The following is a 26,868-nucleotide window of genomic DNA, read 5'->3' on the forward strand; positions in this document are numbered from 1 at the left end:
AACAATAATTTTCATTGATTAAGTCGAATCGAAGATTCATATCTCAAAATTGACTCATAATTTTTTGTTTTTAAAAAATGTTGAGGTCAAGTGCCTATTAATATTTTACAGTGCCTTTTACGCAAATTTCACTTTTTTTTGAATGACCCCCTTTAATTTTACTTTAAAAACGCTCATTGCGCAAGAAGCGACATATGACGTCATTTGCAAGGTCCATTTTCCAGCATTTTTCCTTTTTTCCTCTCCCTTTTTATTTTGTTGATAAGCAACGGATATTAGCTTATTCTTCCCGCATCACAAATCGCTTAAACCCTGCGCGCACTCTAGCATTTTGAAGTTCAGGGGTTTGGATTTTGCTGCCCCATCTCTCATTCTTTCTGAATTTAGAGGCTCCAGATACTTTCATAAGTACACGTGATTGTGTAATTGTATTGTTTAGGAATGGCCTCTTTGGGTGTAATTCCAGTATGTCCCCACAAGCTCTTATGGTATCAAGCAAAACCCGGGAGAAGTTCCATTTCTTGCTGTGAATCAGCTCCTTCCATAAAGCGTATGCTGATAAAAATCGTCAAAGTATTTGTTTTTTTTATTTTTATTTTTGAAATTCCGTGTTATGCTTGACAAATACTGTATGGACGCATTTTACTCGGTGATATGTTATTCGACGTTGTAAGGGGATAGTATTGGAAAAGAGGTTGGCCGAAAGCTCCTTTTTTATGTGCTACTGTCAAGACATATTGATTGATGTGGTGTTGGCATTTGTATGTCACCATTAATCGATCTTGTAATTGGAATCACTTTCTTTTCACGTCAAATACTGAGCATATGCTACTTGTCTTGGTATCTTGGATAATTTAGAAATGTTGACTCAACACTATTATCCACTTTGTAATTGTGTCATAGTTCACTATTTGATGAAATAATCATGCTTTTTTCAGGTGTCCGTAACTCCAAAGCACATCAGGGAAGGTCGGGGAGAACAGAAGGACCTGGAAAGAGTATGGAGGATTCTGTTAAACGCAAGATGGAGCAATTTTACGAAGGATCTGATGGACCTCCTTTACGTATACTACCAATAGGCGGTCTTGGAGAAATTGGGATGAATTGCATGCTTGTTGGAAATTATGATCGTTATATTTTGATTGATGCTGGTGTAATGTTCCCAGAGTAAGTTCCCATATTACAGAAGTACCTGGATATTCATCATCTTCAGTAATCAACATTCCTGACGCTGATGCTTGTTGCGTGAGGAATTTTTCTGTCTCAGTCTCACTCCTTCACGATCCTTGTTCTTTAAGAATAGGAAAACTGGTGTTCTTCTATTTTCGCACAGTGAAACAATTAAATGAGACAAATTCCAATACGTCAAAAAATGGCGGATACTGGAACTCTCTACTGCCAGATGCACATATTTTATCTTTTTCGTTTTCACTTGGTTCTATTTTGATCAAATTATATGATATATCTTAATCGTTTTCGTGATTCCAGCTATGATGAGCTTGGTGTCCAGAAGATTATTCCTGATACCACTTTTATTAAAAAATGGAGTCACAAAATTGAAGCAGTAGTAATTACACATGGGCATGAAGATCACATTGGTGCGTTGCCTTGGGTAAAGTTTCTATTCTGCCTCTCGAAATGTGGTATTCATAATATTTTCACATTTGAAATTCTGAAATTTTGTATTCAAAGGATGATTCATCCATAGAGTTTTATATGTGATTGCGAGTAAAAAAGTTTGATTTTGTCTAAATAAAATCCCGATTAAACTCTGAAAACCAGTTATTTTTCTTTTGTTGGTCATCACATTTAGCTGTTCCTGCAGTGGTGTTCATCCATTTGCTTTATGTTTAGTTTAAAACACTTGCTTTGCTGACTCGCCATCATTTGTTAGGCTTGTACAGTATCAGCCTATTTGGATACTATCCTGTTCATTATTCAATAAATAACATGTATTGAATATATATTATGCTGTTGAGAGACTTGCAATGTTTGTGACGGTCAGTTCTTTTCTCTCTTTATTATCCTTTGTCTTTCAAGGCAGAGGAATGGTATGTGGTTTTAATTTCTCAGTTTATGACTGGGCAAAGGTTTATGATATGAACATTGTGCATTTGTACCGAAGTAGCCTTTGAGAATGATGTAAGACGCAACAAATTTCTGTCTGCATTGAGATGCATGTCTTGTTCTCTTGTGCACTTTTTCGAAAACCCTTCTATAACGATGTCTTGTTTGCAGGTCATCCCAGCTTTGGATGCTCACACACCAATATTTGCTTCGTCCTTCACGATGGAGGTTTGTTATTATTATGGTTTCATGTGTCAATGGATTTTTCTGTTCTTGTTTTCACATCAACGGAATCCCATGTTGACATGATTAACTGTATCCTTAATCTATCATTAATTGTAATGATTAGATAGATGGCTAAGTGGGATTGATGTGAATCAACAATAACCCCCTTGTCAAAATAGGATATGGAGTAGAACAATGGCAATGCTCACTCCAACACTTCTCTCTTGATATGTGTTTTCTTATCTTAGAAAATTTCAGAAATTACCTTATATCTTCTAGAAAGTTATCTTAGGACCAAAACTATGTTTTAATCTTCCTTGGGGTATTTCATTGGTTATTATTGATTCGTCAAGGATAATTAATAAATTCCAAGTGTTCCACTTATACAAAACCTGCGCATGTTTATCTGATTTTTAATTGTCCTTCTCGGTCCATGCAGCTTATCAAAAAGCGTCTAAAGGAGTTTGGGATTTTGGTTCCATCCAGGCTAAAGGTTTTCAAGACACGAAGAAGATTTGTTGCTGGACCATTTGAAGTCGAACCAATTACAGTCACACACTCAATTCCTGATTGTGCTGGGTTGGTTTTCCGCTGTGCTGATGGTACTATTCTTCACACGGGAGATTGGAAGGTGATTGTTTGTTTTTTTTTAAATCTATTTTTGTATGTGATTATTTTCCTTATTCTTATTTGTATTTATTTTTTTACATTATTTAACATTCATTTTACATTTGACAGATAGATGAGTCTCCATTGGATGGGAAAGTTTTTGATCGTGTGGCATTGGAAGAGCTCTCAAAGGAAGGAGTAACTTTGGTGAGCACTTGACCCACCCGATGTCTAATCATTTCCTATTTAATATGTATAAAAGAACTCAATTCAGAGTCAAAAGATCTTTGTATATTGAATGAGCAGAGATCTTTATTTTGGGCAAAGAATGTCTTTTGATTGCCAGAAAAAGATTCCTGTTGTTAGACAACGAGCATATTTTGTCTAAAATTAGTTAAACGATCGTGTTTGTTTGTAAACTATTAGTTTAATTTGGAGATCTTAAGATATAATTAAAATTTAAATATACCACTCGAGAAGAAGTAAATATGTCAAAACAAGCCAATTGGAGGCTGAGTTGGATACTGTTCCACCGTTGTCACATACATGCATAAATGAAGTCTGTATTTTTAGTTTTTGACTCAGATCTGTACCATTGATTTTGGTGTTTAGCTAACAAAGTTAACCAAATATTTGAATTTTGGGCTTATCAATGGAGATTGCTCTTTGAAAGGTTGAATGCCGTATGACAATAAATTTTTGTAGCCGACATAGATTAGTATATGATCAGGTAATATGGACTTAATTTTTGGTGCATCAAGCCATGAATATGTTTTTTTTTTCAGAGTCCATTCCTGCCTACCTCAATTCCCGGCCTCTTGTGCAGCGGAGAATTTTCAAAATACTGTTGTTGCCTCAAAAAAAAAATTCTGATCGAAGAGCAGATATTATCTTCATAAGCATTTTTTTTACTTTTGCACTATTGAATTGTCACTCAGGTTTCTGATATTTTCTACAGTATTTGACTTTATGTGGCCAAATTGCAGTCCTGGAATTCTGTTGCTAATTATTTTTTTATTTCTCAACTTTAAAAGTCACTTGAATTTCCTTAAATGGTGATACATAACTAAAGCGGAAATGTAAAAGTTTGAGCAAAAGTATTGCTAGGTTTTTGATTATTTGTCCTAGACTCAGGGTTTTGCTGTAATGTCTTGCTTAGGATGATATGACCTAATTGGAACTAGGAAAGCAAAACCAGTAAATGGGAAAAAAATATTTGATGTTGTTTTGACGTGGAGAGCATTGGGTAGTGTGCACCATCTCTGAACCTGGTTATGATTCTCAAACTTGGTCCCAGGCTTGACTTCTATGGGTGGTTTCTATCATTTCTCGGGATAATTGGTTTGAAAGTGCTAAGTTGGAAACTTACGCATTGGTTCATACATTGGTATAGTGATGCACCAAGCCACCAACGTATTTCTTTTTAAAAAATGACATGAAATGCAATTCATTATCCATATTCTGTTCTGCAGATGATGAGTGATTCAACAAATGTACTGTCTCCTGGAAGGACACTTAGCGAGACAGTTGTGGCAAATTCATTATTGAGGCATATTTCATCCGCCACAGGAAGGGTAATAACTACTCAGTTTGCATCAAATATTCACCGCTTAGGAAGTGTAAAAGCAGCAGCCGATTTAACTGGCCGAAAGCTGGTATGCACCGATTTTTTTTTAATGCTTCTTCCTTTGCACCATTCTGAAAAGTTCATGGATATGACACGGTCATCCATTTTTAGGTGTTTGTTGGTATGTCCTTGAGGACATACCTGGATGCTGCATGGAGAGATGGAAAGGCACCCATCGATCCATCAACTTTGGTAATTGCTTTTTATATTAATCGTGGTTTACAAATATCTCTTTAAAATTGGATTTTAGGTGGATCTATGGTAAGTACTTTGTTTTTTTTTTCACTATGTGACATAACCTAGAGCATAAGTATGAACTAATATGTCATTGACTTAAAATTACTAAAATGACATGACATCGATCAAATTAGCTTTTTAATCTGTTTCGAGAATTGCATTGATGAATTAAATTATTGCAATTTTGAGTGTACCAAGTAGTCGCTAATAGTTGATTATGCCAGAGTGATTACATGTCTAAACCTTAAACATGTGCCAGCATTCGTGGCATGTTATTTGCTCTATTATGACCGTTTGATTGATTTGTTTTTCTCCTTATATTGGTATGAGATATTTTGAATCATAATTTTTTTTGCTCGTTTTACAATTTATGGAGTGAGAAAGTTCGAGCTTTGTGTAACTGGTTTTGTTGAGTTTTCCACACTAAATTGTGTTAATAATTGTTGCAAAGTGAGGCAGAACGACAATCATCTGCAATTGGCATATATGATATCATTTGCTCAAAGTTTTATTAAAATGTTGATGTGATATCATGAACAAATTGCTTATTCAGTGTTTTTTTGGGTCTTCCCTTCTCCGTATTCTCACCTGACCCTGAAATTGGATGTTAATTTTTGGATAGAAAACTTGAAGTTTGGCATATCTGAAAAATCAGCATTTAGACACGTGGAAATAAAGGGCGAGGATGATTCTTCTGCCCCAAGTTGACAATTATGATCTTGTTCTCATTGTATTGTCATTTCCCCAATGCATCCTGAGATAACTTTGGTGTGCAGGTGAAAGTGGAAGATATTGATGCTTATGCCCCAAAGGACTTGCTAATTGTCACAACTGGTTCTCAAGTGGGTTATTGCGGACATTATGCTTTTGTTATTTCCTATGCTTAAGTCCATATTGTTGAGACTAGTATATGATTTAATATTCTTCAGGCTGAACCACGTGCTGCACTGAATCTTGCATCATATGGAAGTAGTCATTCTCTCAAGTTGAACAAAGACGATTTGATTTTATATTCTGCGAAGGTAATGACTCTCTCTTGTCAATAGTCTTCATATTTTGGGTTAATACTTGCAAATGTAATAACGTTATACAATAAATAACCTGTCAGCGTGACCAAAGTGAAGAAAGTAAGAAGATGGTTTGGACACAACAGAATTTGGTTCTTGAGTAAGGGATTTTATGAGATAACCAGAGTGGACAAGTTAAAGAAGCTTAAAAATTTGAATATTTGTGAAAACGACGTGGGATCCTATTGAATATTTGTGAAAACGATGTGGGATCCTATTGAATAAAATAGCGGTGTTTAGACACTGGGGATATTGCAATTCAATTAATGTAGAAGCAATTGGTGTGGTGTCTAGTTAGATTGTATTATTATGGTTCTAAGGATGATACAGTGAGTTTATGTGAATGAGCATGTGTGGTTTGTAAATCGATTGCATCATTCATTTATATTGTTTCACAAATTTTTAGAGGGGGTTTCGATCCCCAGTGGAAACCTAAGGAAGAAAAACAGAAAAATGCTTCTAATATTGTTATTAGATGCTTTGTTATGCTAGCACACTTGTATTTCTGTGCTTTTGGCATCAACTATCCACGAGACGTCATTCATCTGTGAATGAAACTAGTGCAACTGATATAGATAGTGTTACTTATGTGAAAACAGTGTAGGAGAACCAACTTGTACAAATTTCCATTTTTTTAATATTTTGAACCTTGTATGGTTTATTTTTTGTTTTAGCATTTTTCCAGACACTGCTTAATAAACCCTATTAATATAGGTAATCCCAGGTAATGAGACAAGAGTAATGAAAATGCTGAATCGTGTATCTGAAATTGGATCGACAATAGTGATGGGAAAAAATGAGATGCTGCATACATCTGGTCATGCCTATCGTGAAGAACTGGTATGGTTTTCATTTCTTTACCAGAATCTCTTTTGAATTTCTATTTTTCGCCGTGATGATGCCTGCAGGATTGTTTTTAACTCTGATAAGTTCGAAAGCTATTCTTGAACATTCCGGTCTCAATTCTCATAACATGGCTATAATGATTATTATGCTGTTAGAACCATAGAGGGCACTGTTATTCTCCTTTCTGTTTGCATGTTATTCTGATTATTCACCTTTGCATTTTCTAGTCAAACAAATGAAATGCTGTCGTTGATTTAGTTTTTCTTGAAGAAACAAAGTAGGAGAACTCTATAATATTTATTCCATGGGGAGATCTGGCCATATATTTGGTCTTGGGATTTAAAAAAGTAGATCAGCGGATGTTCTTCATCCCTGAAACTTTTGTTTTACCTTTTCGTTCTATAATTTGCATAGCCGTTCCAAGATGTTTAGGGATAGACTAGAAATTGTCATCACATGATAAACCAGATAACTTTAGGTTAATTTTGCTAATTTCTTGTAATAATTATTTTTTTGTTTTGTTTTTTCCCATAATTTGCGAAATTGATGAAATTTTACCTGTCGTGGGTTCAACTATGTTATTCGTTTCACTTTTTGTGGAATTTAATATGATTCGTTTTTAAGGAAGAAGTGCTTAAAATTGTTAAGCCGCAACACTTTCTACCCATTCACGGAGAACTCTTATTCTTGAAAGAACATGAACTGCTGGGGAAGTCAACTGGCATTCGGCATACTGCAGTAAGTAATCTATTTCAGTTAAAATCTCTCTTCTCCTTGTAGAATTTTTTTCCTCGTAAACTTTCCAAATTCTTTGGCTTAATTTTATAGAGCGGCCTCATTATTTCCCTATTATCAGTAAACAATCATCATCATTTGATCAAAACGTTTTGAATTTCTCTCTGGATTACCTCTATCGGGTGCCTTTTTCACTTGGTTTGTCCTTTCAGGTTATAAAGAACGGGGAAATGCTAGGTGTGTCACATTTGAGGAGTAGAAGGGTCCTCTCAAACGGCTTTTCTTCCCTGGGTAAACAGAATCTGCAGGTTTCTCTCTCTCCATCTCTCTCGTCTATGTCAGGGCACCTACATGCTCTTGTATTTGAAGAAATCAAAACATATCTCTCCATTTCTCTCGTCTATGTCAGGGCACCTACATGCTCTTGTATTTGAAGAAATCAAAACATTCTGCTGTCTAACTTTGATCATGCAGTTGATGTACAATGATGGTGACAAAGCATTTGGTACAGCAGCTGAACTGTGCATTGACGAAAGAATGAGGATAGCTTTTGATGGAATTATAGTGGTCAGGTGTGCCTTTCTTTTGTGGGGAGAAAAACACAACTTTGTCGACTTTGTTTGTGCACGTTAATAATTTTGTCTGTTATGTAGTATGGAAATTTTGCGCCCTCAAGCAACGGATGATTCAGTCGAGAAGGCTTTAAAAGGAAAAATAAGAATTACTACACGATGCTTATGGCTTGACAAAGGAAAACTCTTAGACGCACTTCATAAAGCGGCGCATGCTGCACTGTCGAGCTGTCCTGTAAATTGCCCTCTGGCCCACATGGAAAGAATAGTTTCTGAAGGTTTGAGAAAAATTGTGAGGAAATACAGCAGCAAAAGACCTGAAGTCATTGCAATTGCGTTTGAAAATCCAGTTGCAGTTGTAGCTGATGAGATCAATGCAAAACTATCTGGGAAGTGGCATATTAATTCTGAGATTTCAACTTCGAGAAAATCGGTCGATGGGCAGATAAATAAGAGACAACCTATTGATTTACTTGAGGAAGATGGAAACAGCCTTGCAATTGCGAGAAACACCACAGAACTAGAATTGGAAGGTAATATTTTGTTCTTGCTTACTGCTTCTCTGTTCAACAACATTCCGGTTTCAAAGTTGTAGACCAAATACTTGCTTATTTACGAACTTCTGTGGTTAGGCCTGTTATCTGTGAATCACTGTGCATTGAATGTAATAGGTGGTTAGAAGGAAGGTGTGGGGGAGTTGGAATATAATGGTATAAAGTAGTGAAAATTGTATAATAAAGTTGTTATGGTGATAAAAAGAAACCGATATAAAACTGATAATTAGAAGTATGGCATAATTTATCTAACAAATATTACTTAATACACGTTGGAAAAAACAGTTCCCCTTGTGCAAGATGTGATTGCCTATGTAGTACAAAAATCGAAACATGATGTTGGGTTATATGGTTTACAATATTTGATTTAGTTCAATTTTTTGGTAATGCTTGATTCTATTTTATAGTTCTTGGAAGAAAGTAAGCATACTTGTGAAACTATATTTATCAAAACCTTTTATGGTGCATATGGATGAGAGAATTTCAAAATAAAAGAATTTCAAATCCTTGATCTAAATTTATCCCACTTGTTTGGGTACTCGTGAAATACATGAAATTGAAATTTTCATGTTATATTTTTAACTTGTTTGTTTATTAACTAATAATATAATGGATTTAAAATTCATACAAAAGTTAAGTCATTTCCTTTCCTCAAATCATTTTCTCAAATTCAAATCGTTCAACGCAATTACAACAGTATGAAATTTGATTTGATTGCCTAAACTTTTGGAAATGTTTTTATGTTTGGGCAGTTAATAATGAGATAGTTCCTTTTCTTTGCAGTTAATAATGAGACAGTTCCTCACGAAGACGAAATGATGTCTGATTCTGACTTGCCTGAGAGTGCTCCCAGTGCTGACGAGTCTGAAGATTTCTGGAAGTCATTTTTAACCTCATCAGTTCTCAATCAATCCAAAGGGAACGGAGATTTGCTTCCAGAAGAGGAACAAAAAGAAAAAGCCCAACAGAAAAGCATTAAACTCGATTCTGGCCTGCCAAATTCTAGTCTAAGAACCACTACGACCACAAAAAGAAACAAATGGAAACCCGAAGAGGTGAAGAAAATTATCAAATTTCGTGGGGAACTTCACAGCAGGTTCCAAGTCCTCAGGGGGCGAATGGCTCTTTGGGAAGAGATATCTTCAAATCTCTTGTCTGACGGATTTACTCGAAGTCCAGGACAGTGTAAATCTTTGTGGGCGTCTTTAGTTCAGAAATACGAGGTTTACTGTTTTTCTTTTCTTTAGATGAATTATCCATAATAGAAGCTTTACATGCCAAGAAAATCTCTTTGTGAATTTTGTCTGCTATTTCTGTTTCGACAGGAAAGTAAAACTGAGATGAAAATGCAGAAGAGCTGGCCATATTTTGAGGATATGAAAAAGATCTTATCTGATCGGGAGACGAAGGCATCCAAATGATCGGTGAGTGTAGTTTATACAGCTAAGTTTTTCCAAGCAAGAACAGGGGAGGTGGCCATTCTATTGAAAAACAGGAACAACAAGCCTCTGAGAGAATAGAAATGCATTGAAAGAGAAGGGTAGGGGTTCCCTTGATTGATGTTAACAAAACAGTGTAAAGATTTTTATGCAACTTTAGGCATCGACGTTTCTTGTTTATGCAAACTGTTGGAATGGAAAAACTGTAAAAGAGAATAATTTTGTAGCTTAAATTCCTCAAGAATCGAAGGCGAACTTATACTTTGGTCTGTAACATAAAATTTCATTTCATCTTGCTTCCCGGAAATATGGAATAAGGAATGATTTAGGCTAGAAAACACAACATAAAACATTCATCGTTTGTTTCTCTTAAATTTTTTGATATACAAATCATATATTTTTTCTAAATAAAACAATGAACGCACCGTTATCGACCCCCGATTTGCGGAAGCCGAGCTGGTCATTCTGAACGAAGCAGATTCGTCATTTTCGAACGATTACTTGGCTGCAGTTGACGAGATCATCCATTTGACGTGCGGAGAACGCATCGTTTGGAGGATGAGTTTCGTCATATCATGGTCCGCAACACCGTCGCACACGACACCGAGTGTCTTCATCGATCTTCGCTCTCTTCCTCTTATTAAATCGTTGCTACTGAGTTTTTCAACGATGATGTGAATGAAAATATTGAAGATGCGAGCAGCGGGAGGTACAATCATCATGGTCACGGCAGGGGTATTAGCTTCGGTGGGGACGATATGTCGTCCCTCAATTTGATCCATCCCGATACACGGACAATGAACGACCCGGATCACTTTACATGAGTGATCTGGGCCCACTTCCCTGTAAAAAAAAAAACATTGACTCGGAAAAATCTAAGCCGTTGGATCGACTTTTATGGGACACTGCCAGCAGGGGCAAATGGGTAGGGTCGAGTTAACCCTGTTTATGGATGAAGATGCAGGTGATATGGTGTGTAGTGAGGCAAAGGGAGTGTTAGATGCCTGGGTGAGACTGCAGTTGGGACTTTTGTGTAGTTTGAGAATGCTGTTCAGGGGGAGGTTTCAAGGAATCCGATGCAGAATGGTGGGATTCATCCACTCACTAGGTATGTTATGAATTACGCAAAATTGATTGTGGATTATAGTGACACACTTAATTCACTCTTGGAGACTCTGTAGAATAACCCAGGATTGGAAAAGGAGAATAATGATAATTTGGAGACAAGCATGTCTCTCATTGCTCAGCGCCTCTTGGCATTGATAACTTCTTTGGAATCAAATCTTGAGGAAAAATCGCGAATGTATGAGGATGGCGCAATGCCTCATATTTTTCTGATGAACAACATCCTTTACATTGTACAAAAAGTAAAGGACTCAGAGCTCCGAAAAGTTTTGGGCGATAACTGGATTAAAAAACGACGAGGTCTGATTCGGCAACATGCTACACATTATCTAAGAGCCGCATGGAGCAAGGTCTTGTCTTGTTTGAAAGATGAAGGGATTGGCGGAAGCTCAAGTAGTGCAACAAAGGTGGCTTTGAAAGAAAGATTCAAGAACTTTAATACTTGTTTTGAAGATATCTATAGGATTCAGACTGCTTGGAAGGTTCCAGATCCTCAGCTTCGAGAAGAGCTCCGCATATCCATTTCGGAAAAATTGATTCCGGCATATCGATCATTCTTGGGAAGGTTGGGGAGCCAACGAGAGAGTGGGTGGCATGCTGGAAAATATATTAAATACTCTCCTGAGGATTTAGAGAATTATTTGTTGGATCTATTTGAAGGAGGACCCCTTATTCTGCACCACATGAGAAGAAAAAGTACATGGAAATGCAGTACTCTGGTGACAGGTATCCTTTTTGTTTTCACGAATAGTTCGACTTCTACCTTCAGCTTGCTGATGTGCTCTTCACCATTGATGTGAGCGTACGATCTGTTGTGTTAGGATGGTATTCTCACCCCTTTGAGATATACCGTAATAACTTTGTACATGTATTATATCATCAATGTGTGGGACTATATATGTTTCATGTATTTATAATCATGAATCACATTTCGCAATGGGAGGTGATATTTGGGAGTCGATTACCAAAGTTCTTTAATTTCTTCAATTTGTTATGGATTGTGTTCATGTTGAGTTCAGTTATATTTTTTTGTGGTGAATCTAAACTGATGCTTGCATGTAAAAGAAAGAGGAAGCGAGGATATGTCTTAAGCAACAAGATTCAAATTCTGTTTAGCCTGCTTCAAGAGTTTTTTTTTCTTTCTTTCAGTGTTGTGCTTTTTCCGTCAATGGGAGAAGCTATTCTCATATACTGTAAGTTACAGCATCACCCTACCAGTTCTCTAGTTGTTTCAATCTGTCTCAATAGTCTCATTGCAAATAGATTGCAACTTGCAAGGCTGTTATGGGTTACTTTGTCTTGTTTAGACGTCGAATATTGTGCTGACTAGACGTCAATTAGCAGACCTTAATGGTGCTGGATTTATTGTCATATTTATTTTTCCGCCACTGAAGGGAGGTGTTTTACATTCGATGAATTATTCACGTGGAGTGATACAGTAGTTAAGATACCCAATAGTATGTTTTTATGTAGCTTCAGTTGGTGGATTGCCTTGGATTGTACTTAAATGCTTTCCACTCTTGATTATTGTGTGAGCGTTCACGCACGGGGTCTACCTTTGACCCCACGTGAAAAAAATATTTTGGTCAAATGGTGGCCATTTTTTATATGAACCCAACCAATTTTAATCTCTTTTGCATTGTGGCAATTATTTTCAATTGATCTTTTCGTAGACGATTTCAAAGATGGTTGCCATCGCCCATTTTTTAAACAAAATTGGGGAACAGATTGATACAAATGAGTGTCAAACTAGAGACACTGATGATATATTAGCTATAAGTTTTGTGGATTGATTGAAATTTTGTTCTTCGATACATTTAGGCGATTAGTCATAGGCTAAATATGTTTATGTTTTTGGATGTTTTTGATATGTTCATAACGTTATATTGTTGATCGACAGTAGTCAAAAGTCATCAGTTACAAATGTGTTGTTTGAGTTATTTTAAATGATAAACTTCTAGTTTAATTAGTTTTATCGTTGTTATATCATATCAAAAACAGATCTCATCACTTGTCCATTTTTTTTTTTTTTTTGCAAATTTGTGAAATATGTAATTTTTTTTTTATTATCGAGTTTGGACTTGTATCGGTATATTGTATTTTACTTGAATTTTACTGATGGTTTTTTTTTTTTTTTTTGAGCAATTGATGAGTTAATCATTATGACATTGTATTTTTAAAAGAAAAACTAAGTCTACTTTTACTACGAAATGAAAGCTTGACTGTTCAAGAATCTCACTCACTTTATACACTAACTATTGGCTCCCCAAACCTACTTTTAAAAAGTGCAATTGAAAAGTAAAGGACAATTCTCCTCCCTTACTGATCAAAAAAAGAAAAGAAAAAAGAAGAAAAGAAAGAGAACTTCTGGTCAAGAACTCTTTCCATTAATTTCATACTCATGAGGATGATGGTAGAGATGTCTTTGTGCAAGATAATAATTACCATATCAAAATTTTATTCCACAACTACAAGACAAACCAGTAGCTACACCTCATAAGTAATATGTTTATATATAGATTCTTGCATCAAAACAAACGAATTCTGCACTAGTTTGCAACAAGTTAAACCCTGCTATTTGCAGGCAGTGGCAAGACTCCATCGAAGAAATCCCCGAAATAACCCCGAGGCTCGTGTACTAACTTTGAGATTATGTCCCTCAGGGTTATGACACCCTGCAGGTTTCCATCTCCATCCTCCACATATATTCGGTGGATCTTCATTGAGTCGAGCTTCATTATGACTTCTTTTAAAGTATCGTCTCTCCGGCATGTTACCATGCCAATCAACAGTGGCGACTCCTTCTCATGCTCCTCCTCCAGATAGCTTCTAACTGTTGTCAAGAAGTTCTTTGCAGTGATAGATCTGTACAAGTATGAAAATACTCCGAATGAGCATGGACGAAACATAATTTTTTCATTCCTACTCGAAATTATCGAACTCTAGTCAAGCACGAGCATGATCTGACATATTTGAGATAAAACAGATGCATTACCTTTTTTTTTACAGATATATTAAAAAAATGTTGAACTCGAACTGAAAACGTGGAGAAAATAGATGAATTATAGAGAGAGACCTGTATTCCCTGTAAATTTGTGGTGCAATAAGAAGGAATTGGATATCCCTGATGCTTATATTACCAATTGCCTTGCTTCCTCCATTTTCAACCACCGGCACCCCTCCAACTCCTTTCTGCCTCATCAATTTAAATGCCTGCAGCACAGGCTCGTCTTCATTTACCTGAACATGGCAAACAAAATATAACGAATCAGAAGTAAACTCTGAGATTATAAACACAAGTTTTGACATAAAAAAAATTAAAAACTACAATGTTCATCCGTATAATGTCGATAACTTTTGCCAAGTACCTTGATGAGTTGTCTAGGTTTCATAAGGGGAAGACCGAGTTCAAACAGTTTCTTCGAACCCCAGCTCTCAAACCAATGAAGTCCAGCACATTCTTTAAGCATGTGAATAACAGCACTCTGAGTGATAATATTATCAACCTTTGCTTCTCCTAAATCAACCACAGGAACACTTTTCATTCTGTATTTTGATAGCAGCAGGAGCATCGTCAAAAAAGAGTTTGCTTTCTGCAGAGCTAGAAATGGAGCCCAACGAAAAGATCCAGAAATATCGCCAACCTATTTATGCATCCATTAGGCAGATGAAGTTAGGTTTAGGCCATAAGTCAAACTGTTGAAGAGAGCACAAGCTTAAATACTATATTATTAGGTACGATATGAAAGAGTCCTTGAGTTCATTAGTTGCTTCACAATTTCTTGTTGAGCCAACCCCTTACGAAATTGAAGCACACGATGGCTCACTATTAACAACTTCCAATATGCACATTAATCTAGCCTATAACATAAATATATGGGTCATATTATCTAGACAACTACTTCAATTCTTAAAGAGATTGAGTACCAATGTTAGGTTATAAGACCAAAGACAGTGTGTAAACCTAAAACTTTAGCCTACAAAGTAGGACAAGAACTCAAATATATTAAAACTATAATTTCTTATGCTGACAACATGAGATCATGAAAAGAGGTAAGGCGAGAGATTAATAACCTTGGTGTTCCTGTAGAAATCAGAAGAAGTGAGCGTCTCAAAAAATTTCCCGCAAGTTGCTGTGGGAGAGTCGGGGTGCATACTTTTAAACCGTGGAGATGACATTCCATTTGCGGCTGTGGCAACAGCTGAGGCAGTAGCATCTTCTGTGTCGCTTAAGGCAGAATCAAAGGCAGTTTTGCTGCCTTCCATCCTCTCAGACTGCAGCCAAAGTTTAAATTAATTTCTATTTTTTATGATTGTAATTCAGAGAACAAAGAATTTTGATGGGACTGAACGAGAACATTAAACCTGATGTAATATCCAAACAACTATGCCAGCAAACTCTACAACGCCAATATATCGGTCAATCCAACTCGCGTCTTCTGGTGCTTTCACATCCACAACTGGTGCACTAAGGATTTTATGACGTGCAAGTAATTTAACGGCTTCGGCTAGATTTGTATCCGAACTTATCTCAATAACTGCACATGAAATTGCTTAGAATTAAGCCCCCATATCTGAAAGCTACTGACTGGCCAAAGAAGATATTCAAGAAACAAGATACATATATACCATGCTACCCACCCAAGTATATTTAACATAACATAACATAACAAAAAAAATTTCAACGAGGCATCTGACATATTTTCATAGCCTGCTATCAGAAGCATCTAAACAGACAGCAAATCATAGTTTTGGCGAATGATCTCTGCATAACCACACCTATCCGGTATTTAGTAATGTCAGATATCAGCTATTACTTTCTTAATTCTTGTCCTCAATAAACATTCATTTTAATACAATACAAAGCAACAATAGCGTAACTTCAAACAAAAACAGAGTAACTGTGAGAGAAACAGTATGATCGTAAAGTGGACCATAATTCCAAAATACAGTAAAGTGATTATAAAAAGTAAGAAATTGAACCCGAAGTTCACTGGAACAAATCAACCCTTCCGAAGATTCTAAATTTGTAACACGGATTATTGATCATTTAAATCGTCATCTGTTCACAGAGACCATATTCACCACGGATACGTACAAGAATTTTTTTTACAAAACAGACTCCAATCTAGAAATAATTGTGACTTAATCTTCAATCAAGAGCAAGAATCACAGTAAATGTTTTATTCCATGAATGAAAGATTACCTTGGGTAGGAGGAGCAGGGGGGAAGGCGGAAACAGGAATACTCTCAAAACAAGCGTTAAGCTTCTCAGTAGGTGTCAGCTGCTGTTCTTGAATATCCCATAAATCTTCCACTTGCATACCCACCTCAGCTTCTGGGCTCCTCGGCGTTTCGCTTTCTTCCATCACCATTCTTGATACGTATTATATATGTATTTGTGTATGTATATGTTTTCTCAAACAACCCACACCTAAAAGCACACACGTTCACCACTCTCAAATGATCAAGAAAAGATTTTTTTTCACACAGAAAAAGAATTCCACATGCCAAATACCACAATCTTGAAAGCTGACACAGAACATAATACCTGTAAAATAATCATATAATAATGTAAAACTGTGGGACGTGGGCTGTCTACATTGTTGATCCTGGCCGTTGAATGTGATCTGGCGACACGTGTCGTCGATGGCTTTTGCAGCAGGATGATCAAAGTAGAAGACGATAAATTCGGGTCCTTTTGATTCTTATCCATTGGAGCACTATTTTAACGATCATACTCATCCGAGTTTCACTTGGGGCCACTTGCCACATACAACAGACAACGAAAGAACAGTACTAAAAAGCAGCAAGTTGTTCTAAATTTATTTATCTAGTTACAAGAAAATTCATTTTTTATTTTGTGAGTTTGACTTAATTTTGATTTTTTATATTGTTAAATTTTGATTTTATTTTGTTATTTTTATTTTGGTTTTGATATTTTAGTTTTTTTTTCAGAACTTTCGATGTAAAAAAGTAAAATTGTAAAAATTAGTAAGATACAAAAGTAAAATTGATATTTGATAAAATAAAAGACCAAAATCAAGCAAATATATAAAACCAAATATGCAATTTTACCAATCTTTATATGGTAATTTGCACCTTTATTTGTTCCTTATCAAAAAAACGACTTTCCTTATCAAAAAAACGACTAACAATGAAACATTTTAGTTTTAAAATTTTTATATGCATCCAATTGTGTCAAGAATTTATTCACAATAGAAAGATATACACAAAAACTTATTTGAGACCATATCACATATCGATTTTATAAGACGGATTTCTAACATAATTAATTTCATGAAAAATAGTAATTTTTATGTTAAAAAAATTACTTTTCACTTTTAAATATAGATCATATTGACATGTTGCACAAAATAGATATGTGAAACAGTCTCACAAAATATATACTTAAATAAATAAAAGCTAAACAAAAAATTTAAAGAAACCTTTTTTTCAAAAAAAAAAATAATAGATGCAAAATTTTTTCGATCAAAAAACAATATTCTTATCAATTTCTCGTGTCATAAATCCTCGTGGACAATATAATCTGAGTCACCGATGGCTTATTTGATATAAATACAAGGAATAATAAAATAATAATTTAAAAAAATTGAGGATAATTTTACAAAATTTAAAACAAATAGGTAATCGGTTTTTTTTTTTTTTTTTTTATATTTTGAAAAAAATACATGGGAACATAGAACATTTTGAGTCAGAGTCGGACCAGCTTCAACTCGTTACACGAATTAAGTGGAATTTCCATGATTCCCTCATAGTAGCACAAGTTGTTCAAAATTATGATTAACACTAATCACATATGAATTTTCATACAATAATTGAATGTCACTTTCCTATAAAAACACGCCTTAGACAGTAAGATGTCACATTCATTTGACTTTATTTCATAATGAGGCAAGCGTAAAATAAATATGAATTGCCCGAAATATAACCTCAGCGTGCGAAGATTTTCAATCCAGATTCTCAACTTTTTCTTTAGTTTTAGAAAACATGTTCCCCACAAGACTTAAAAACGAAGGTGATGGGGCAATGGCGGGTTTAGGATGGCCACAGGAAGGTCTCGAACGAGTTTGACCAATTCCTAGATTTGTCACTCCTTGCCCCAAAACCAAGCAGGTCTAGTTGGACCCAGAAATCCATTAAGCACTAGACAAGTTTTAAATTTTAATAAATTATGTGTAATCCATAACATATTAATAATAAGATAGCCAAAAAAAAAATATTGTGAGTTAAAGTTATGTAAGACATTCATTATTCAATAAAATATGAAATATTATTATAAGAACGAATTCATTAAACCAATTAGCCGACTCGACCCGCTTCTAGACCCTTTGACCGGGTTTAGACCAGCACCGTTCGGAGCCAGGTTTAACAGACAGCAAATTGATGAAGTGAGAAACATATGACTGTGTCAAAGCAAAGCAACGACTCATTGCAAAATCATATGGTCCTATATGCCGCAGAAAGAATGCATCAAGTCCGATAAGAAGTAACAGTATTCCCACCAAAATATGTAGGCTTAACCAGCTGAACAAAGCAAGCCGGAAAATACGAGTTCGAATTCATTTCAAATTTGCAGGGAGAGACTTTGAAGCACAGTCATGGATTACATAACTCTGATATTTTCATCATGGTTCTGTCCCATGAGAATGTGACACGACTTTATGGACAAATAACAGAACCTCTAAAACTAGAACTAAAAAGTCTAAAGGTCATCCCTGAATTAGCATATTTTTCAGACTGAAAAATATTAACTCAAATTAAAAGTTAGGACAATGTCAATAGCATTCTAATTTCTAACTTAGTATCGATTCTAGCATTAGGCTACTGATATACCCTAAATATGGATTAGAATTAAGTTTTGAAATGGCTCAGAACGAGATATAAATGGGACAGATGGTAAAGAAAGTTACACGTAAACTAGTGCACAAGTCAAATGGTTGCTCAACTATTTGCTTCCAGGTGCTTCACTCCCAGCAGCAGTCTTGCGATTTAGGTACCGGATAACTGCATCTTCAATCCTATGCCACGCAGAAAGGTGAATTAGAAATGCCCCAAGAAAGGAAGAAATGAACATGCGCCAAAAGTCTAAACTACACATAAAGATACAACTGTCTCGAGAATATTAGCATAATAACAAACAGACAAATACAATTGGCATTCATGGTAAGATACCAGAACAGAAGACAGCAGCACAATGCCACAACATATGAATCAGTCGATTGGTATATGAAAAAAGTATGAGCAAATCAATTCTCAAATGGAATAGAAAGAGCAAATTCTTGGACTTTAAGTCACTCATTCTTAACGTAATTTTGGTTAGACATTCATGTTAAAAAATTAGGTATACAACTGAAGATCTTCAGAAGGAAGAGAAACCACAATGACATACTTGCATAAAAAAGACGTCCCGCTCAAGCCTCAAGCAAACATAAAAATTGCACATTTGCAAGATAAGTAATCAATTTTAAAGATAAAGATGTGTAATCTACAATTTCCACATACAATGGTTCGTGCAACAAATACATATGCCACGAAATTTTGAATTTCCAAATGCCAAAAATATATATACATACCATGGTTGATGGTAAAACTCTGCTTGCCGCTCTTTCTCCACGTCGCGATTGGTATCTAGTGAAGCAAGCTTCAAATCCCTGGCTTGAGAAGCAATTAAGGAATTAATGAACTCTCCAGGTGACTGACTAAATCCAAGAAAGAAAGCTCGTCTTCGGCGATGCTCGTGGATTTTCTTTATAGCAGAAGAAATTGCTTCATCACAATTTTCAATCTCCTTGTTCTTCTCTATGTTGGCCAAAAAATTTGACATTTCCCTTTCTAATGTCCAAGGAATATCGACAAGCACATCATAGCAAGTATTTCCAGCGGGACTACCACCAGAGAGCTTAATTTTATGCTCTATGTGTATCGGACCAGGTGGAATCAAATGAGGTGTTATCTTCTGCATAACCATGGAAAATTTCAACTTGTCTTCTCCAAACACTTTCCTAAGAGGTGGATCACACGTGAAGGACGAAGTGTCACCGGGTATTTGTAATTTTCTAGTTTTCACGTAGTGCCAAAGTGCTGCAATAATTCTAGGTCGTGTATCCACCTCAATGCCAAGAACTTCATGCAAAGCTTGTGAAAGTTTAAACTTTTCGGGGCAATAATTAATCTCCAATCTAATAATTGCAGTGAATTCCTTGTCTCCTTTCCTCTTCACCTCAAACCCCTCATGAAGCATCGGTGATCGAGAACTCTCCCAAAGTATTACGTTGTTATCTGGATACAGATTTTGATCCAAGTAAATAGTAATTTTCTTGAAGAAAGTTGAAAACTTTGGGTAGGAACAGCTTGATTTCTGCACTTGTCCTTCCAAAGCGGGATCTTTGCCATCTTCTAAAATTCTCCCAATCACCCTGAGTGTCCAAGAAGGTGGTTCAGCATTTTCCTTCACGGAATCTGTCTGTGCCTGGTTCGCATATGTGTTGAACAAATATACACGTAGGATCTTCTGAGCACGTACAGGATTTTTCAGGGCTTCTAATATCTCAACCTTTTTCCTCGTAAGGGCGGCATCTACACGAGACTCGAATTCAACCAATTGAGTATAAAGAGCAGATTCTGGCACTATCGCTGCAACTTTATCAGGAATACTTTTATCCAGAACCTTCCGCTTCCCTCTATGTGCAGCGGGGGTCAGTTCCATGGTTTTCATTGGGGAAGCAGTTCCCTGAGCTGATAATCCCCCAGAAGGCCGAGAAGGTGGTTTGTGAAGGCGCTTCCCTGTTCCTGCCCCTCCAGACCCAGGAGTCGGACACAGATGGTGAAGAAATGCTGACGTTATTGTGGCCCTGAGGCTGGGTGGCCACGAACTGCGCTTGAGTATGGACTTGAACTGTTTGGCCCTGCGCAAACGCCTGCGCCTGAGGTTCTGATGGTTGAAAATGTCCAGGAAAATAGGGCCTGACTTGAGGCTGATTCTGGGGCAGCATCTGGGGTACCTGTTGCTGGTTCTGATTCAAGGGCACCTGCATCGGAATTTGCGTTTGCTTTCCTCCAGGATTCCCAAAACCGAAATTTCCCCTCACAGGGTTGTGGTTTTTATGAATATTATTATCCATAGCAAATTTTCAATTCTAAAACATCCAACACCCACAATTTCTGCAATTTGAAAATAATTTCATCATGTTAGAGAAAAATATAACTTCCAGATAGCAAGAAAATTCATCTTTTTAATCTTTCAGCAAAAAAAACCAAACAATTCTCGTTTAAACAAAGCTAGATAAAGTGAACTTTCACTTTCAATTTGCAACCGGGATATCACAGGATTTGAGGAGATTTGGAACTAAAGGTGGGATGGAATCTTTAAAACAGAGTTAGCACATTAATGGATTTGCTGGGATTTTATTAACTCAAGAAAATCCCATCAATATTGAGTCAATTCCTGCATTCTGGTTTGAACATTTGAAATTTTTAGGTTCCGTCACAGTTCGAGCCTGTTGAACTCAGCTCCAACATACACAGAAACTGAAAACGAAATCAAACCCAGGAAAGGAGACAAAATAAAATAAAACAAAAGATAAGTAAAACACAGGGTGATATTACCATATAAAATTATCAAATCCATACGAAAACCTGAAAATTAACATATCAAAAAAAAGAGATGAAGTATAAATACGAGAGGCTTGCTGAAGACTGGCACTGAAGACGAGACGCGGGCGGAGGCAGAGAAATGGCAGCTGAATGACACAGGTGCGGTGGGGTGGCGGCGATGACAGAGGTGGGGGAGCTGGTGATGGTGGCCGTGGGGTTTTGCAGAATGGATTAAATTTGGGAATTATAAATTTGCGAAATAAAATTTTAATTTTTTATTTGTTAAATTATAAAACAAAATAATAATAATTGTAGTAATAATAATAATGTTAAAAAATTTAAATAATAATATCAAAATTAACTTTCAGGAAAAATATTCAAAACATGTATTTTATTTAAAAATGTAATAAAATTTTGAATATAAAAACATTGAATTTTATTGAGAAACTTGATTTATAAGGTTTTCCCGAATATGCTTATTTAAATGATTTTTTTTAAAAAAATAATTTTTTTGAATAATCCCACTGATTTTTTGAGTTAACTATGTTCACCAAATAATTTTGATAATATTATTATTCTAATATTTGACTGAAAAAATCTGAAATCAGCTTGAATTTAAATCAAATTTGATAGAACAATCTTGATTTGTGGATCAGCCAATTTTTTTATTAATTTTTTGAGGCTTCCATCCATGTTAAAAAATATTATCTTAATTACTTCAGAGCATCTTCTTTCTTGCCTTGTAAAATAAATTGCTAATACATTCAACAAAAATAGTGTAAATGAAAGGAAACGAGTTCTTCATTTTTATTCTATTTCTTGAAATGATCTACGAGATGATTGTTCAAGAAAAGTTGGAGGTAGGGTGAATCTGCAATCAGTGCACCCTTTATTTGTGAGCTACCAGAAGAAAACCTCAGACAAGAACGTCCTCAGATTTCCGACTCAACACAGAAATCATCTACAACATAATCTTCACGTTTGAAAGATTTGCATAATTTGTGGGAAAATGCAGGCAAACTCAAAGCAGCATCAGCAGTCACTTTATCTTCATCGAGTATGTCGAGGTTGTTCAAAATCAATATGTTGTCCTGCGTATTGTCTCCAGGCAATTAGAAGAAGCTTCAACTTAAACATATAGATCCCTTTATTATTCAATGTCACTTACCTCACTTATCGACCTTTGAAGGTAGCCCACAATCAACAACTGCATCTTACCATCGTAAACGTTGTGATTGCTTCCATCTAGTATAGAAACATTCTGAATGAGAAAAAAATTCAATGTGAGAACTATGAGAAAGAAAATGCGTGAACTAAATTATGAACCATTTCTGTGAATGGAGTTTGCCTGTGATTATACATATGTTTATCTAACAGAAGCATAGATTTCGCGAAGGAAATTTGTAAGTGTTGTGAAAAAGAAATTTAGAAGACTCGGCAGTCGTCTTCACTCTTCACGTTTTCATTAGCATAAATGTCTAGAACAGTGATTGCTATAAATAATGTACTCACAATTTTTCTCTCAGAGTTGCAACAACCAAGGCTCCAACCTATGCTGATTACAGCTTTTGAGACTTTCAGCTCATCAAATTTGACCCAGCCAAGGTAAAGTCCCCAGATTTGATCAGGGAGCACTGTAAGGCTATTATCTGGATTTGTACATAAAAAGATGTTCCCGGGACAATAACATATCAGACGAACCACGTGAAACTGAAAAGCACGCGCATAAAAAAGATGTGCAAACAGAATTTAACACCTTCAGTGAACGAACAAAATGCTAGTAAAATTTCCAGAACGGATTCGACATGGTGTAAAACTAAAACAATCGTACAATGAAACAAGTAACTCACAGGAAAAGGAAATAGATCTTGAAACCTGCATATGCATGAAAAAGCCCATCGGTAAAGATGCCTGATAGATTAATAGGTTCGATAGGCAAAGTTTTTCCAACCCCTGCAGTAACCAAAATTTGCTTCAACAGCATGCATTCAAGACCGTTGACAAGAGAGTGGATTTAGCGAAACAAGAATCATACAGTCTTCGAATTGTGGAAGACCCCATAGTTCTGGCTGGAACTCTAGGAGTGAGTGAAGTATGGAATCTGCAACAGAAAATGTATCTGTTCCAATTTGGAGTGACGGCACTGCTACTACCTTCATTTTAGCAGACTTTCCTGCTTTTACTCCCACTCTGTTAAAATCGAGATGTGGAATGAAAAATAGTTTTGAATAAAAAAAAAGCACGCAGGTTATTAGGCATGATGGAGGTAGTAGAGGACCCATGATTTTGAATAGGCCATGATGGAGGCTGAGAGGGTGATTTAATGTATTTGGGGGCGAAACTTAGACTTTTAGACAAATTACAAATAAAGTTGTTTTTTTTCAAAAAAATAAAGTTAAGCGGGTGATCCTACTTTCACCTCCACCAGGTGTGTCCCTCTGATGAAGGGTAAAATCTGCAAGATAAGAAACAATGTAATGAACACTCACAGAGAATCTTCTATCACAAGACAATGCAGTGGATCGACTCCCATTCTAGTTGCAGCTTCAATGTATCTGGTTATAAGAGATACTCAGATAACACAAGGAGATACTACAACAAGAAGGAATCAAGCTTCCTTGTGATTTAAAGTAAGCTAGTGCTACATGTGATATTAACTGAGTATTATATGCATAATTGATTTTGCTTGTTTTAGTACTAATAGCAACGATAAAAAAGCTTTACCAAAGAAAAATGTGAACTTCTCAATTCACAATGGATTAGGTCCTGTAAGTGGCTCTCTTAAATAATAACTTACATATCCGGAGAGGGCTTCCCTGACTTGACCTGGTCACTTCCAAGAATGGTAACAAAGCGTTCTTTCCAACCTATAAAAGCAACACCATACAATTGATACGCTTGGGAAATTATTGTTCTTGTTGCAAAATTACTGTATCCCTTCAGACGTGATTTTCGAGTAATCAGTTTATCAATACCTTATCAGTGATCAAATATGTGTAGGGCAGTGACCTTGAAAATATATTATAACTAACCATACATAGTACTTTTAAGTAATAAACAAAACCTCATGAGTGATTTCGTAGAAATAGTAATAAGGTAAAAAAACATTACCATCATGGTGTGATATTTTTCCGTCAATGTTTTTACTCAAAGAATTTGATGCGAGTGCAAACTGTATTCCATGTTTGTGAAGATGTCTCATAAGACGCTCAGCACCAGGAAGCGGTTTTGCCTCTTTCCACCTTAACAAAAACAATGGATGATATCGAGCAAATATAAAGTAGGGAATAAAATCAGTTCAATCATTCATGATCATCAAGTTCTATCTATGAACGCTGATGATCCATGGAATTACCATTTAATTGTCATTTTCAAAATTCAGCCCCTATTTAGTGGAGAATAATAATTTTTTTATAACAAATCTAGTGCATGGGTTTTGAATAGGCAATGAAAGGAAAGAGATCGTCCCTACTCATATTCTAGTTTGAGACATGTCATTTACCATTTAGCATACTTGTTCGAAAGTGCTATGACGTCAGCAAGAGAGCCCTTGCTACTTAAAAGGTCGCACTTGTAGAGATATATGAAACAAAACGTTTAACCTAACAGTCGAGCATAGCAGTTGATAATTGAATACAACTAGAATTGGTAAAGTTGAGATTGATTTAAGGGGGAAAAAGAGATCAAAATGCTTCCAAGACCAATTTTCACGCCAAATTAAAAGTATCCATCATAGAATAAATTGACAACAAGGGACAAGTCCCTCAAGCTCACAGACTCGGTCCAAAAAGAAATTAGAAGAAACAAGCAGTAACAACTACCATCATATTTTGTAATTACTCCAACAAAATGTCATTCATGTAAAGAAACTGGTCCTGTATTATATATTAATTACGGATGATTATGACTCAGTAGCCACTCCACAAATAAAACAGACTTGAAATGGTTAGGCGTGATCATAGGCAGACAAGTCCGGGACAACTAAGGAATATAATAAATCATTCCTTCTTTCCATGTTACTCAAAACACACTGACGGTAGTATAAAAGACATGTACTCAACAATTGTAGCGACTGCCTGTGACAGTGTATGACTTCCAGCATCCAAAATACTTGCAGCAAAAATCAATATTTCGAATAGAAGTACTTTCAGGCTCAGCAACATAAATTATGTACTTTGCCAGATAAGAGATTTAGAAACTCACTTTCCATAGTACATTGGCAGGATTTCTCGAGTAAATTGTTCCGGAGTCAAGGGAAGATCATAATCATTCACAATTGCTATAGCTGATTCTTTCTGCGTCATTCCCAATCTCTTCTTTTCCTTCTCATTGTCCTGGATCTTCCCATATTTAGCCAAGAAATTCTTCAGAATGTCCTTAGTCAGTTGCTCTGGAAATATACATATCCAAAGTCACCACCAATATATAAACCCCATTTCTCCGGACAAACCACAAAACTTTCAAATGGCGGAAATAAAAATTTCTAAAAACTAACATGAACTTGTTTATACTAGTCAGTTCACACTAGCTAGCTCAGCTACTGAAAACAGAAACCAAGAAAAAAGGATTGAAGATAATATACCTGTATTCAAAAGGGTCCCATCCAAATCAAATATAACAGCGAAAACACGAGTCTTTGGACATGAATTCTCCATTGAACTCGCAAAATGTAATGAATCTGTGCCCGTTTGACAGGAAAGGAAACTAATACCGTAAATATAGAGAAGAAGCTGAAAGAAGGATCGATTCCCATCGCAAATAGGCTTATTGATAGATAGCGTAAAGAAGTTTTAGTGTGTGTGCGTGTGTGTTTTCGCCTGTCTCCAGCAATGGCGTAGATTCTTGAAACTAATGGGGAATTGTCTGGCATATGCCAAATGCTGCAAACAGATGCCTTCGCTGTAACTTTATAATATTTTTAAAGTTCATTTACCTTTTTAGATTTAGATTATATTACATAATTTAAAAGATATTATATCTATATGAGATTTTTAAAATAACATATTCATTCTGAAATTCACAAAAAACTTATCTGAAATCGTCAAATGAGTCAAAAATATCACAAAAAAAATTATAATTTTTATTTCCAAAATATTTTTTCATTACAAAAATATCGTTTTTTATATATTGATTTGAGCTAAAAATATT

At 35.8% G+C, this 26,868-nt stretch overlaps 3 protein-coding genes and 2 pseudogenes across 6 annotated transcripts; 2 read left to right on the forward strand and 3 right to left on the reverse strand.

The window, feature by feature from the left end:
- Positions 1-224: 224 nt before the first annotated feature.
- Positions 225-10,259, forward strand: LOC140810938 (ribonuclease J-like). 3 transcript variants are annotated; one of them, XM_073168861.1, is made up of 18 exons: positions 225-344; positions 440-573; positions 939-1,167; positions 1,489-1,612; positions 2,239-2,295; positions 2,732-2,923; positions 3,031-3,108; positions 4,374-4,556; positions 4,640-4,720; positions 5,542-5,607; positions 5,695-5,787; positions 6,547-6,672; positions 7,303-7,416; positions 7,626-7,721; positions 7,888-7,985; positions 8,067-8,518; positions 9,323-9,762; positions 9,865-10,259. In XM_073168861.1, exons 3-18 carry the CDS (start codon positions 1,001-1,003, stop codon positions 9,958-9,960), a joined length of 2,463 nt encoding a protein of 820 aa, XP_073024962.1. In that variant the 5' UTR covers positions 225-344; positions 440-573; positions 939-1,000; the 3' UTR covers positions 9,961-10,259. The 3 variants fall into 3 exon arrangements, with proteins under 3 accessions (XP_073024962.1, XP_073024961.1, XP_073024963.1); XM_073168860.1 differs by having other exon boundaries at positions 246-550; XM_073168862.1 differs by lacking the exons at positions 225-344; positions 440-573 and having other exon boundaries at positions 1,489-1,598.
- A 640-nt stretch (positions 10,260-10,899) lies between these two features.
- Positions 10,900-12,191, forward strand: LOC140810477 (exocyst complex component EXO70A1-like; annotated as a pseudogene).
- Positions 12,192-13,535: 1,344 nt separating this feature from the next.
- LOC140809212 (SNF1-related protein kinase regulatory subunit gamma-1-like) lies at positions 13,536-16,661 on the reverse strand. Its single transcript, XM_073166733.1, has 6 exons — positions 16,310-16,661; positions 15,469-15,641; positions 15,178-15,378; positions 14,472-14,747; positions 14,180-14,343; positions 13,536-13,968 (listed from the first exon to the last, which is right to left on the reverse strand). The coding sequence occupies exons 1-6, from the start codon at positions 16,476-16,478 to the stop codon at positions 13,668-13,670; spliced, it is 1,284 nt and encodes a 427-aa protein (XP_073022834.1). The 5' UTR covers positions 16,479-16,661; the 3' UTR covers positions 13,536-13,667.
- Positions 16,662-18,823: 2,162 nt separating this feature from the next.
- Positions 18,824-21,975, reverse strand: LOC140809708 (SWI/SNF complex component SNF12 homolog; annotated as a pseudogene).
- Positions 21,976-22,428: 453 nt separating this feature from the next.
- Positions 22,429-26,659, reverse strand: LOC140810939 (bifunctional riboflavin kinase/FMN phosphatase-like). Of its 2 annotated transcripts, XM_073168863.1 has the most exons (10): positions 26,303-26,656; positions 25,924-26,110; positions 24,832-24,962; positions 24,518-24,587; positions 24,210-24,275; positions 23,756-23,910; positions 23,596-23,673; positions 23,233-23,369; positions 22,889-22,981; positions 22,430-22,811 (listed from the first exon to the last, which is right to left on the reverse strand). In XM_073168863.1, exons 1-10 carry the CDS (start codon positions 26,373-26,375, stop codon positions 22,653-22,655), a joined length of 1,149 nt encoding a protein of 382 aa, XP_073024964.1. In that variant the 5' UTR covers positions 26,376-26,656; the 3' UTR covers positions 22,430-22,652. The 2 variants fall into 2 exon arrangements, with proteins under 2 accessions (XP_073024965.1, XP_073024964.1); XM_073168864.1 differs by lacking the exon at positions 24,210-24,275 and having other exon boundaries at positions 22,429-22,811; positions 26,303-26,659.
- Positions 26,660-26,868: the final 209 nt, after the last annotated feature.

The sequence above is a fragment of the Primulina eburnea genome, chromosome 13 (assembly GCF_022965805.1).
Source record: "Primulina eburnea isolate SZY01 chromosome 13, ASM2296580v1, whole genome shotgun sequence".
NCBI lineage: Eukaryota > Viridiplantae > Streptophyta > Magnoliopsida > Lamiales > Gesneriaceae > Primulina > Primulina eburnea.

Excerpts from the sequence above, each read along its gene's own strand:
- LOC140810938 (XM_073168860.1), top strand. The coding sequence starts at position 442 with ATGGCCTCTTTGGGTGTAATTCCAGTATGTCCCCACAAGCTCTTATGG. Across the intron at positions 1,613-2,238 it reads ACATTGGTGCGTTGCCTTGG|GTCATCCCAGCTTTGGATGC; the intron begins GTAAAGTTTCTA and ends TCTTGTTTGCAG. Across the intron at positions 5,788-6,546 it reads TGATTTTATATTCTGCGAAG|GTAATCCCAGGTAATGAGAC; the intron begins GTAATGACTCTC and ends CTATTAATATAG.
- LOC140809212 (XM_073166733.1), bottom strand. The coding sequence starts at position 16,478 with ATGGTGATGGAAGAAAGCGAAACGCCGAGGAGCCCAGAAGCTGAGGTG. Across the intron at positions 15,379-15,468 it reads TTGTTTGGATATTACATCAG|TCTGAGAGGATGGAAGGCAG; the intron begins GTTTAATGTTCT and ends CTTTGGCTGCAG. Across the intron at positions 14,748-15,177 it reads ATTTCTACAGGAACACCAAG|GTTGGCGATATTTCTGGATC; the intron begins GTTATTAATCTC and ends ATGCATAAATAG.
- LOC140810939 (XM_073168863.1), bottom strand. The coding sequence starts at position 26,375 with ATGGAGAATTCATGTCCAAAGACTCGTGTTTTCGCTGTTATATTTGAT. Across the intron at positions 23,911-24,209 it reads CTTGTGATAGAAGATTCTCT|AGTGGGAGTAAAAGCAGGAA; the intron begins GTGAGTGTTCAT and ends CGATTTTAACAG. Across the intron at positions 22,812-22,888 it reads TTCAAAGGTCGATAAGTGAG|GACAACATATTGATTTTGAA; the intron begins GTAAGTGACATT and ends GACAATACGCAG.